Genomic DNA, 13,253 nt, shown 5'->3' with positions numbered 1-13,253 from the left:
CTAAGTTTAGTTCAAGTTTTGGCAGTTGACCTGCTGTTAGCATTTGCCATATACATACATGCTCAAACAAACTAAACAGATACTTGACTTGAGGCCAGATCCTTAGGCCTTGCACCTGCCGTGCTGCATGTCAGTCAGTCAGCCTTTCCATTTGCATGTCAAATAAAAAGTCTTACGGCCCATAGAACATCTGCTATCATTTGGTGCTGGGGTTACTTTCCATCGGCGCCGTTTCTCTCCCTATCTCTATCTCTCTCTCTCTCTATATATATCTCTCTGTGCATGATTGACATTCGTTTTGCGCCTTATGAATGGGCGTCCATTGTGAAGTTCGATGCGGAAAAACCTTTCAATTGGCGGCCGCTACGGGGCAGGTACTTAAGCTGGCTGGGCGACAATGCAGCCGGCTCCTGTTTGCTGCTTTCTGGCTTCTGCCTTATGGCTGACGAGCTGCTTTTATTGGTATTGCACCCGCGGCGACAGTCGCTAAGCTTCGCTCCGTGCATCGATCAATTACACCGGATTTGTGCGGCCAGACATTTACATGTGTTGCGGTAAGCTTTAGCGCGGGGGTGCCCACAGCACTGTCGGAGTAAAGTCGTTGTCGTAGTCGCAGTCGCAGTCGCAGTCGCAGTCGCAGTCGCTGTCCATCACATTGTCTACGCATTAGTTCCTGTGCGCTGTTGGTCGTGCTCAATTGGCCAGAAAAACTGTTTGAGCACGCACTCGAACACATGACTACAAAAGTGCATTTGCCATTTTCCTGTTTGTCTGCTGCTCTTTTTGCGCTCTTTTGCTTTTGTTGTTGTATTTGTTGTTGTTGTTGCAGTTGTTGTGGGGAATTCCGCCTACTTAAGTCTTTTTTGACTTGCAATTCGGAAACTCTGGCTTATCCTATTTTCTTTATTGGTTAAAGAATCTGTTGTTGCTTAATGTACGCTTTGTTTTGATGGCTTAGCTATCCAAACAATCGCTTCAAGCCGACACTGAGTTTTGCCCCTACTCTCAGCTGGCTCGCCTGGCTGTTCCCATGAACAACAGACAAATGCCCATGCCCATTGATGAATGCACGCATATCTAAGCCAGCCTAGAGGGAAAGGACCCGCGCACAAAACTATCTCCGAACCTGTCAATTAATGTAAGTATCTCTTTCAATTACGAATTACCGAAGGACCAAAGAACGGTTTATTTGCACAGACTATTGATTAGCTTTTCTCTTCATCGATTGCTCCCAGTTAATTTTTCAGGGATTATATTTAAATATATATGCTTAAATAAAAGGGTTCTTTAATAAACCTTTCTTAAAGTTTTCAATTCAATTCTAAGGACTTCAAACATAAAATTAAGTTTCGGAAATTGATTAATAGTAATATATTATATAAATGAACTTATATAAATTTAATTTAAAAAATAAAAAAATTTACAAATAAATATAAACTACAAATTAGAAATTAAAACATTATTCAATATAGCCGAGGATTTATTAAAAAAAAACTTTATTTCTATAAAGATATTTCTATAACGATATTTCTATAACGATATATTGGTCTTCAAAGGATTTTATATTAAAGATAATGACAACAAAGGGTTAGCTTTTTCTATAACCTGAGCAAAAAATCAAGGCGTGATGGCTTCTTCTGGTGAGGCATAGTTTATTCAAAAGCAACTGGATTTTCAAGTACGACACGAAATTCTGTCCATTGAGTCAAATAATGGGAGCAACATATAGAAATTTGTATAAAAGCGCTGAAATTAGGCCAGGCGGTCTGTGTGTCAGAGAGAGCGCTAACTGTAGACTACGTGCAAAGCGGATGGCTAGCCGGGATGTGGCTGCTCCTTTAGAGCTCTTGAGCGATTTGAAGTACCAGAAAGGCAACACATGGATCCTATCCCTACGGTCAAACGTGAGCATTGTTTGGAACGTCACTGCTGCTCTGCTTGCTATTCTGATTTTGCCTTTCCAGCGATTGTTGCTGCTGAGCTATGCAAATCCAAAAGCCCAACAGACCGATAGACGGAGAGACAGAGAGGCGGCGAGCGGAGTTGAGGTTGGTACGAGGTTGTTGGGGTGCTGGGATGCTGGGGTGATGGGGCGCGGGAGTGCGGGAGTGCGCCCACTTGACAAATACCATTTTCGAAATTGAAAGACAAACTTTTGAGCAGTCGACATTGTCTGTTGGAAATGGAAATGAGACACAATGTGCAGCAGTCAGCGTGAAGGCATCCGCATCCTGCTGACGAATTTGCTGAGTGTGTTGATTTGTTGATTCGTTTCGCCTAATCGCACCACCACCATCAGAGTCAGCTAGCAGCCAAGTAGCCCACCAGCCAGCAGCCACCAGCCAGCAGCCAGCCGGTCTGCAGACAAACTTGTCCAGTTTGCGTATTATCCCAGCCATGGACCGGCCCGTGCTGTACCGTGCCGTGACGTGCCGTGCCTGGACCGTACCGGACCGAGCCGTACGCAAATGTGTTTGTCCTGTGCAAGGACATGTGTCTGAAAGTTTGCCTCTGCATATATCAATCTGTCTCTCTTTCGCTCAGTGCACGAATGGAAATGTGTTGAAAATTTATTGACATTATTCAATTAATTATTGTGCAAATATTTTAACACACACGCAGAGGCTCGTAAGTGGCAGGGAATTTGCCATTAATTGTGAATTAGAATTTGCAGCGTCTGTTCAACTTGTTGTCGAGTGTGTGACATCAAAACTCAGAGCATCAATCAGTCGCTCACTCACTCACTCACTCACTCACTCACTCACTCACTCAGTCAGTCATTCAGTCGCTCAGCCATCGAGTCAGTCCATCTGTCGGCCCGACCGTTGCCCACTTGCCTATTCATTCACTTATGCAGTGAAGCGTTTGCGCAAACATCGAGCGCCAATTCCTAGCTGCTCGCATAGAACGAGCATGAGGATGCGCCAACTGCCCCATTGACCATGTCCGTTTCCGTCGCCATTGCCGTTGCCCCACAGGAAACGGCGGCCAACCCAGCCCAGCCCCGCCCGCTCTCTGACTGGCAGTTGGCTCTGGCAACCGGATGCTGCAGCAATAGCTTTGTCTGATATTCAGCTGCCATTGTATTTGTTGTTGATTATTTCACATTAATTTCGGCTGCGTGTGCAAATACATTTTCAAATAAATTGAATTAATTTAATTTAACGGACACGCATCGATTTCTATTTGACCTATGTTAAATACTAAATATTCATTCTGATGCGCTGACAAATTAGCTAAATTACTTTTTAATTGCAAACAGTTCAATTTACCTTCTGATGAATGTAATTTCAATTAAAAATTAACAGTTTTTCGCATATTCAAGGCAAGCCGTATTTATTCGCCTAAATTAAATGTTGTATATGCACAAATATATATTTAAGTGTTTATGTATAATTTATTTCTTGAAAATTATTATTAAATATATCAGATATATTAAATTATCAGATATTGATAATCGAATATACTATTATTTACTATCTTACTATTATTTTAGATATATTTCTGTAAAAACTATTATAAATATCATTATTAAATATATTGCTGTATACATGAGCTATAATTGGAGTGTGGGATAATAGATTATTTACACTGTTATTTATTGCTGTAATTTCTTTTCTATTCTGTCAGCTCTGTCAATTTGCGAATACTTACATAATTATGCATGAATGATCGTAAAATACTGTTGATGGTTCTTGGGGGCGATTGTCAAGCAAACATGATTCGGGACATTTATCATATTCCAATGATTTTAGCCACACGCGGACTGAGGGCTTCTCGCCCGCCGTTGTCAAAACACAATTTGGTTATTAGCCGCGTTGCTGGCGACGTCTCGCATTTCATCCAATCCAGTGGGGCTGCTGCCGTTGGCTGCTTGATAAAGGTGTGTTGCGGCTGCCAATCGATAAGCGGCAGTTGTCGCTGCTGCCGTTGCTGCCAGCACATCAGTCATTGTCACAGCGTAGAGCCCGAGCCATGGGTAAGAGCCATCAGCCAGCCAACCACAATCGCCAAACGCCACCCACCCACCCACTCACTCACTCACCCACAACTGCCGAATATGATTAATGCGATGCCGCTGCAGCTAAGCTTGCCGTTGCTGGCCAGGCAACTGGAGTCAGAGATACAGATGCCCAGATACGAGATATGAGTGTGCTCTAAAACATGCCAAAACTTATGGCACCGACTTCTCAGATAATGCCCAGTAAACTTCACACTCGTGCCGATGGCCCGATTTGTTGTGTTTTGATTGCCAGCACATCAAACTGGCAAAAGGACGACGCGTGGCCTTGCCTGGCGTGATGGTGTGCTGGCGTGGTGGCGTGGTCCAGCCGTGATTTTGAGGACACGTGCCCGCATTTTCGGAACGTAAGGTTTCACGGATTAAATTCAATTTGCTTGCAGCAGCCGGGCTGAGCAGCTAGCGAGGGGGAGGCACTGTTAACGGTACGGCTTTGCTGCTAATTATGTGTGGAATGTTTAAGATAAACAAAACACAATGCAGTGACGGCGGCGTCGACGATTGCAGCAGCAGTAAAAGGACAACCAGCCAAAGACGGGCACTTGTCAGCCTGAGCCCGGCTCGTTGCTGTTGTTGCTGTTGCTGTTGCTGTTGTTGCTATTGGCCTAATCCGTAAGTGTCGCTCAAAGGCACGCAGCGGCGGCAGCCACTGATAGAGCACATTCACTCACACACACACACACACTCTCTCTCTCTCTCTCTTCCTCTGCGAGAGCGCGTGTGGCGAGGACCTGAGCCGCTGCTAGAACCGGAGTTGAGTTGGGGCATAATGATGTGGCGAGTGTTGACATCGACATCGACGCGTCATCGACAGACAGCACAGCGCCCACACGGAAAGGGAGTGGGCCTGTGGAGCCTGGAGCATGAGTGGGGAGCCAGCCTGTTGGTCAAAGATAACAGCAATTTATTTTCAAGTCATCATTTTAATTATCCCGTTTGCAATGTTGGCCAACCTTGCGAATGGGCGCGGCGCGCATTAAACGTGACAACAGCAGCTACAACAACAACAACAACAACAAAGAGCACAGCTAACGCTGGCAGCAGCAGAAGCCGCAGCAGCAGCAGCAGCCATTTTGCTCATTAAAATATAATATGTATTTTTTAATTTAACAGAAATGTTTGCACAAAAATTTCCTCGAAACAAAGTTGAGCTCCGTGCGTTGAATCTCCACAATTCAAGCTCCAACTCATTGCCAGAATTTGTGTCTGTCTGCCTGTCTGTGGCTGCAGCTGCACGGATGGACGGGGAACAGTGGGCAGTGGGCGGGGCGCCGACGAAAATATCCTTTTTCGGTTTTTTATTCTCCATTTAGCTAACAAGGACCGGAGCGAGTCGCAGACCCAGTTCTAGCAGCAGATCCGCTATATGGCTCTGGCTCTGGCTCTGGCGCTGGCCCCAATACCAGTTGGCACTGTGGCTGCGGCCCCGCCCTCATGCGTTTTTCATTTAACCGTTACCGGAAGCGTTCATGAGAAAGTTTCCGCTTTCATAACCGAATTTTAATTAACTTTCGAAAACCTAATTACAAAGTATTATTATAATGAAAAAGCAGTGCACAAAGAGAACGAAAGGGGCGGCCCATGACACAGGCAAGGCAGGGCAGGGCTACCCGAGTTCTGCCCCTGCAGCTAAAAGAAAAAAGTGCTGTGACTACAACGATGTCGACAACGACAACGACAACGACAACGACGACGATGGCGACGGCGACGGCGACGATGTTGCCTCCGCCATTGCTACGTGAGCTGTCTTTGCCCTTTCTGTGCCATGGGGAATGGGGAGGGGACCGGAGACGGGGATCGGTGGCACTACTTCCTGTGTATCCATCCGGTATAAGCTGGCTCTGCTGCCGCTTCTGCTTCTTTTACGGGTGCGCCGCATTGGGGAGTAAAAGAGTTGGCATTGCCTGCCATTTTTATGGCAGAGACTCTTTTATGGCCCAGCTTTAGCTTCAGCTTCAGTTCCAGCCCCATGCCCAGCCCCATTGCCAGCTGGACTGGCTGCCGGCTCTGTTTAGCTCTCTGTGTCTCGTTTCGAAATTAAATATTCCATTAGAAAATTACTACAAGATTGTGGTTTCCAACATGCGCTGAAAAAGCTTACCAACTAATTGGATGCTGCCCAAGCTCTCGCTCACTCTCAGCTAAATCAGGTGGAGACTAAACTACAATTCGCATTTGTGGTTCTACCGAAGTGGAGCAAATCCCTTCACCACTAGACTCAATTTACTTTATACCTACTCGTTCACGCAGTGGAATAGTATATATGCTTTATGATGTGCTCGGCATTATTTGTCTATAAAAAGCTTCAAGCTAAAATTTAGATATAAAGTGTGTTATCCATAGCCTTATTAAAAGTTTGTATTCGAAAGCTTAATTTAATATTTTTCGCTAAGAGCGCTATGTCAACTGCCAATATTATATGAAAGACAAATAAATGAATATTTATTATTTCTATTATTTCCATTAATATTCATTTGAATTCAAAGCCAAAGACTTTCGGCTTTATTTACTCAACACATATGTTTTACTAAAAAAGCAAGGACAGAGGTAATTTCTACATATACACATGTATGCATGCACAACGACATTTCAATAAATATTTGAAAGGTCTATATATAAATGTAGGCGACATTTAATTCTACAGCTGCCTTCAGTGGAAGCACATCAATTTTTAATGCCCTACAAGATGCGATGACAATTTGGTAATTGTATTGTGACAGCAGCAGTTTTTTTTTTTTTTTCTTGATGATGGTGGTGCTGGAACCCACTCGAAGGCAAAAGCTCAAACTTTTTAATAGAATTTTATATGTAAAGCGGAAAGCAGGGAATAGTCCGTCATATGCGAAAATAATTACATATTGATCGCGTGCCCAGGCCAAGCGGCTTTGGCTTTGGCTTTGGCATTTATGAATAGATAGCTCCAGTCTGTCAGAGTAAGGACCAGAGCTCAACCAACCTCTGCCCCTTTTCCCTGCCCAGATGCCATCGAACATGAGCGTCTTTGCAGCGCGCATGTCTGACATGAAGGGGCTTAAATATAGAATGTGAACAAACTGATTGTGGGTGGTGATGGTGTGGTGGGTGGTGACGGTGTTGTGGGTGGTGTTGGTGCGAATGGGGTCTGGTTTGGTGGTTGCAGCAACCCCAAAGCACAGATTTCAGAAAACCAGTTCAATCCAACTGGGGTTGCTTGCCGCCAAAATGAAGAAACTCTAACGTTGCTCACAATGTCAAGGCAAGAAAATCGAAATCGAAGTCGTTGTCGTTGTCGTTGTCGTTGTCTAACAGACCAACGCCATTTTCTTGGCTCTGGCTGTGCCCCCAAACAAAGCGTGCTCTCTTATGCAGAGCCATAAAATGTATTCAAGCAACGGTCATACGAATTGATATACATATAAAATGGTGACCTTCCAGGCTGCTTAATTAAAAAGACAACAGCTTGTTAAACATGACCGGATACCGCATAGCACACACCGCACCGGGCAGATAAGTGTGTGTGATGGAGCGCTAGAAAGGTATTTTATTCGAGAATTATAAATGAGAGCCCAGCCAGTCACCAGTCAGCCATACGTGGGACAAATTGTAGATTCTTGAAATGAATCACAAAGATAACTAACCATGGGCCCAGTAGTTATAATGTAAATACATTTGAAACTTCACCTAGGTACTTATACCACGTACAATATGTTTGTGTAAAGGGTAACTGCGTCGGATCAGGCGCGGTCGTTATTTATATTGGACAGATAAGAAGCTGATAGCTGAGGGCAGCCAGTCCTAGGTGTCATATGTATATTGCGATCTATTATATAGGGACACTGAGCAGCGGCCTCCATTGCTGCATTTGGGATAGGTAACTATCACGCTGACTAGGCTGGGCAACTCAGGAGTATTGTTGTTGTTGTTGTTGTTGCTGTTGCTGTTGCTGTTGCGATTGTTTACCTTGTTGTTCGTTGCAATTTACGAGCACACTCTGATAAGTTTATCAAAAAAAGGAGAGAAAACTGCACTCTACATCCGAGTTGTGATAAGATAGGCGATAGCTCTTGGAACCGCTCGATGGGTTGGGTGCAGTCCACAGGCGCTATCGGTCGTTCATGTTGCTGCATTGATAGTTCGATCCAATCAATACAGAAATGCTTGTTGGAGGTCAGTTGTTTAAGCAAACAAAAGCAACGCTCTGATTACTTTCAGCCCATGGAAAGTTCAAACAAATCGTGGATATTTTTTTCATTTTTTTTTATATTTCAAACATTAAAATTGTCTTTTTTAAATTTTTGCACGATTTATAATATTAATTTTAACTAGCTTTAGAGTTCGGATGTTTATTATTTCATTTTCTGCTGACATTTATGAATTTCAATGCGAATATTTTACATTGTGTATTATTTGTTTGTGTTTTTATTTTATTCTTTGCATTTTCATATTTAAACTATTTCTGTATATTAATTTTTATCAATTAGCTTAGCTTGATGTAAAAATGCGCGTTGTGTGTGTATGTGTGTTTGTGTGATTTTGTTAACGCACAATAATAAAATTAATATTAAAAATTATTGAATAATAATTGCAGTTTTTCGTTCATTGTTGTTTTTTTTTTCTCTCTTTTTTGTTTCGTATTTCGTCTTGCTCTTTTATTATTTATGCTAATTAAATGTTAAATGCTATACAATATTTGTTAATCTTGTGTAGCATACAATTTGATTAATTCTCAAGTTAGATTTAATTGTTGTTGTTTTTTTTTTTTTTTTTTTTCTTTTTTTGTGTTTTGTTTATTTTTATTTATTTCTTTCGTCGGGCGTTGAGTTTAAATTTAGCTGCCTTAAATACGATATAGTACATACACATATATTTATAGACTATTTACAAATGGCTTAGGCCTAAACGAATTCGTACAAGAACAGAAAACACTCAATGCAAATAAAAATTGATGTTCAGTTATTGTTTGTAGACACATAATAAAAATGGAAATAATTTATAAATAAAATTATGATAAAAACGTGACGTTTCCAATGCATGGCCAATTTTTGTTGCTTAGTTCGATAAATTTGAGGATTCTTAATGGGGATCTTGAAATTGTTGGATATTTCTTGTTTATTTGGTTTTTGATCATTTGCGATTCGAATTCGATTGCCTTTGGATAAAGGAATTGGTTTTTGTTTGTATTTATTTTCTTTTTCTTTTCTTGTAATGGACATTACACACAATCCCGCTCTTCCCTCTCTCTCTCGCTCTCTCTACGTCTGTCGTTCGCGGTCTCTCTCTCTCTCTCTCTCTCTCTCTCTCTCATTTATCTTTGTGTAGCTATATCAGTTGCTTTCACACACATTTAAAATGTTGAATTTAAACCGATTTGATTGTTATTGCTTATATAGAGAATAAACAAATGGCACGGAAGTTCTTGTTTTTAGCAGACATAAATGTTAACAAAGTTCTATTGCTGAACGGCCAATAGAATCAACTATATACATATATAGGTGGCCGTTACTGCGCTTACAACTACATCACTTTTTTCTTGAATTCCTCAACAGAATGACTTTGAAAAAAACAGAACAAAAACATAAAGGCAAAGTCTAAGCATGTGCTTCCAGAAGATTGGGTTGAACTATTTACAAGTGTAGGAGCCTTACTCACGTGCGCGTGAGCTCAAAGGATGCGCCCAGGTGCTAAAAGCCATTGAACAGTCGCTCGCTAATTGGGCCCGACCGCCCGTACCCAACTGTGATTGCAGCCAGGTCCGGGCAGCGAGTCGGCGAGTCGCTCAGTTCCTACACAAAGCCGCGCCTTGTGCTGGGCTACAGCAGATTCTGTAAGGCGGCGGCGCTGTTGAATGTCAGGCTGTGATTCCAGTTGCGATAACTGGCCGCAGCCGCATATTGCTGATAGTTGTTGTAGAGCTGCTGCTGCGCCGCCTGATGCTGCTGCAGTTGCTCCTCGCTGAGGTCGCTGGTTATGTTGGAGGAGTCTTCCTGCAGCTCCGCTGAGAGCTGGCTATGCAGCAGCTGTTGCTGCTGCTGTTGTTGTTGCTGCTGCTGCTGCTGGTGTTGCTGTTGCTGCTGCTGCTGTTGTTGTTGCTGCTGCTGCTGTTGCTGCTGCTGTTGCACTGAGGCGGCCAACTTCTGGGAGAAATTGGCGGCCCCCGCTGGCTTGCTGCTGGCCTTTGTTGTGGTATTTGTAGCGGATGTCAGTTGCTGCGCCGCCTGCTGCTGTTGCTGTTGTTGCTGCTGGTGGTGCTGCTGTTGCTGTTGCTGCAAGTGTTGCTGCTGGTGCTGCTGCTGCTGATGCGAGCCGCCGCCGCCGCCAAAGCGCAGCATCTGCTCCGCGCGCCCTTAAGCCAGCGGGTACTGATGATGTCACAAGCTCGTGGTGCCGGCAGGCGCGTGGTAGCCGAGACTCTGGTAGTACGAGTCCTGGCCTAAGGCAGCATGTGAGTTGGTCAGCGGACTGAGTGTGTTGTACCCGGCGTACTGGCTCATGTCGTACATCTTGATGTCCGCCTTGGACTCCGTGGGCAGCAGGCGATTGATGGAAAATGGATGGCTGGAGGGCGTGTAGCCGGAGGGCTCCTGTTTCAGTGGATGCATCGATGAGTGGTAGTCGCTGATCAGCGACGGATGGCACCGGTTGGCCATCATCGCGGACAGCTCCTCCTGCTGCAACTGGTGGTGCTGGTGATGGTGATGCGTGGGCACGTGTTGCGGCTGCTGGCCGAGGCACAGCTCTGCGTTGGCATGCAGCATGGCCAGCGCCTCGGCATCCTTGCTGTGCGCCGCGCTTAGCACGTTGACGCCCGCCAGTGCCACACCGCCGCCGCCCGCCTCTTTGTGGTGCTGGTGGTGCTCCAGGCGACTCGTGTGATGGTGATGGTGCATGTGATGCGACTCCTCGTGGTCCTTCTTGCCCGGACTGGTCGCCTCCAAGCTACTGTGCGACGGACTCTTGTGCAGCTGACGTATGGCCTCCTTCTTCTCATCCTTGAACCGCTTCTGGCGACGCAGATAGCAGCCGTTCTCAAACATGTTGCCCGAGTCCGGGTGCAGCGTCCAGAAGGAGCCTTTGCCCGGCTTGTCCGGAGTGCGTGGTATCTTCACGAAGCAGTCGTTGAAGCTCAGTGAGTGCCGTATGGAGTTCTGCCAGCGCTGCTGATTCTGCCGATAGAACGGGAACAGATCCATGATGAACTGATAGATCTCCGACAAGGTAAGCATGCGTGTAGGATTGTTCTGAATGGCCATCGTGATGAGCGAGATGTAGCTGTAAGGCGGCTTCGCGTGCGTGTAGCTGCGTCTGTATGTAGTTGGCTTGTCCACGCCCCGTCGTCCCAGGGAGTTGGGTGAGCCGGGCTCCATGTCCCGCGTGCCTGGTGGCATCGAGCCGTAGCTGCCGCCCAAGCCAGCCGCCGACATGCTCGCCGCCGACATGGCCATGCAGCCGCCCATGTTGCCCAGTGGCGAGCCCATGCTCGCGTAGCTCATCGAGCTGGGGGTCATGCAGTTGCCGCCCATGGAGTTCATAGCCGCCGCCGCTCCCATGCTGCCGCTCATGCTGGCCACCGCCGCCGCAGAGTCTAGGACGCTGGCGCCAAAGGTGGCCGCCGCTTGTGGCGAAACGGAGGACATGCCGCCCACTGTTAGTCCCATGCTGTTCATGGTGTAAGCGGAGCGCGCCAATGGACTCATGCTGCCGCCATTGGAGGTGGGATTGGGATTGTTGTTGCTAGTTGGGATAGAGCCGCCACCGCCACCACCACCACCTCCTCCTCCGCCGCCGCCGCCACCGCCGCCCGAAGACTGAGCACCGCCAGCACTAGACATGCTAACTGGCGCGCTGCTGGGCGGCGGCTCAGCATAGAGCTTTTGCATTATATCTATGGTGGTCTGGTGGGGACTACCCTTGAGAAAACTGTTCAATAATTGCGCCGTTATGTTGCCGACTTTTTGAACGCGCTGCGTTAAGAATTTACGGAAGAAATTGTCGACGCGCCTAATTCGCGCGCTCGATTTATAAAAATTATAAAGGTAACAAAAATAATTTCTGTTTTGTTTTCGTTTTCGTTTGTTGTTGTTGTTTCGGTTACGATTTGAATTTCGTTGTTATTGTTGTTGTTGTTCAATGCACTGTCACTACATTAATTAAATTCAATATTTGCTGCATTTTCGTGCACTATGCATCTCACTTATTGTTATTGAAAGTTCTATTCTAGCAGCAATTGTTGCTGCTGGTGTTGGTGTTGGCGTTGGTGTTGGCGTTGGTGTTGCGATTGCTGCTGCTACCGTTGGTGCTGCCTTGGCTTGGCTTTGGCATTTGTTTGTGCACTTGTCGCTCCTCTTGAGCTAAACACTTTGATTAATTTATTTGTGTGCGCCGCTGATGCCTTGTGCAAATTTGGAAATAAAATAACGTGGCAAATATGACTCTATTTTAATGCGCGCCGCGCCGCAACGAACCGACGCACGAACGTGAATTGTTAGCTTGCTTTTGGCCACTGAGTCTGAGTCTGAGGTTGCTGAGCTGCTGCTGCTGAGCCAACTGGAGGCTGCTGCTGCTGCTGCTGCTGTTCCCGTTGCCGTTGCCGTTGACGTTGCCGGTGCTGTTGCTGTTGCTGGTCCGCTCGAGTGTCTCTTTGGCTTGAGCTCTTGAATGTGACTGTTTGCAGAGGGGAACGCTTGTCTACTATTTGGCTTGCGCTTGCTGCCAACAAATATTGTTCGAGCCGCGCTCAAGTGCCGCCGACGATGACGATGACAGCGACTGCGACGCCAGCAGCGACTGCGTCAGTTGCCAGAGACAGCGCCGACTCGCTCTCACCCACAGCCGTTCGCCGTCTTTCCGTCTCACACTCGCACGCACACTCTCGCACACACTCACACAGCGACTCGCAGCGGCAGCTGGCACCACGATTCACCACCGGTTCCGAGGTCTTGCCAATGACAGGCTCCGGTTCTCTTACGTACACAGCGCTGGCAGCGCACGCGCATTGGCCAGCGGGCTCTTGTGTTCACAGAGCAGCGCCTGGTTGCCAAGACAACAAATGGGAGGAGCCAAAGCGTGCGGCGAGCGAGCAACGCCCTCGTTGTCTGTTGCCTGTGGAGCACGGTCAGCTGCCTCGTACACGCCACAAATAAGCACTAACACAATTACACACACACACACACATACAATCGCACACATGTAATGCCAGCAGTGAGCGCTCTAATGCCGCGTGTTGTCGCTGTGTGAGCGACGCCATGTTACAGTT

At 46.2% G+C, this 13,253-nt stretch overlaps 1 protein-coding gene across 1 annotated transcript; it reads right to left on the bottom strand.

Annotated features, from left to right (window-relative positions):
- Positions 1 to 8,620: 8,620 nt before the first annotated feature.
- Positions 8,621 to 12,751, bottom strand: fkh (fork head box protein). The gene is given in 1 exon segment (XM_018112277.3): positions 8,621 to 12,751. A coding segment is annotated over 1 exon segment (2,067 nt). The 5' UTR covers positions 11,878 to 12,751; the 3' UTR covers positions 8,621 to 9,810.
- Between the last annotated feature and the right edge of the window lie 502 nt (positions 12,752 to 13,253).

This window comes from Drosophila navojoa, chromosome 2, assembly GCF_054131105.1.
Source record: "Drosophila navojoa isolate 15081-1374.11 chromosome 2, UAZ_NAV_1.0, whole genome shotgun sequence".
NCBI lineage: Eukaryota > Metazoa > Arthropoda > Insecta > Diptera > Drosophilidae > Drosophila > Drosophila navojoa.
Note: the sequence above shows the minus strand (reverse complement) of the source record. Positions and strands in the feature narration are given on the sequence as shown.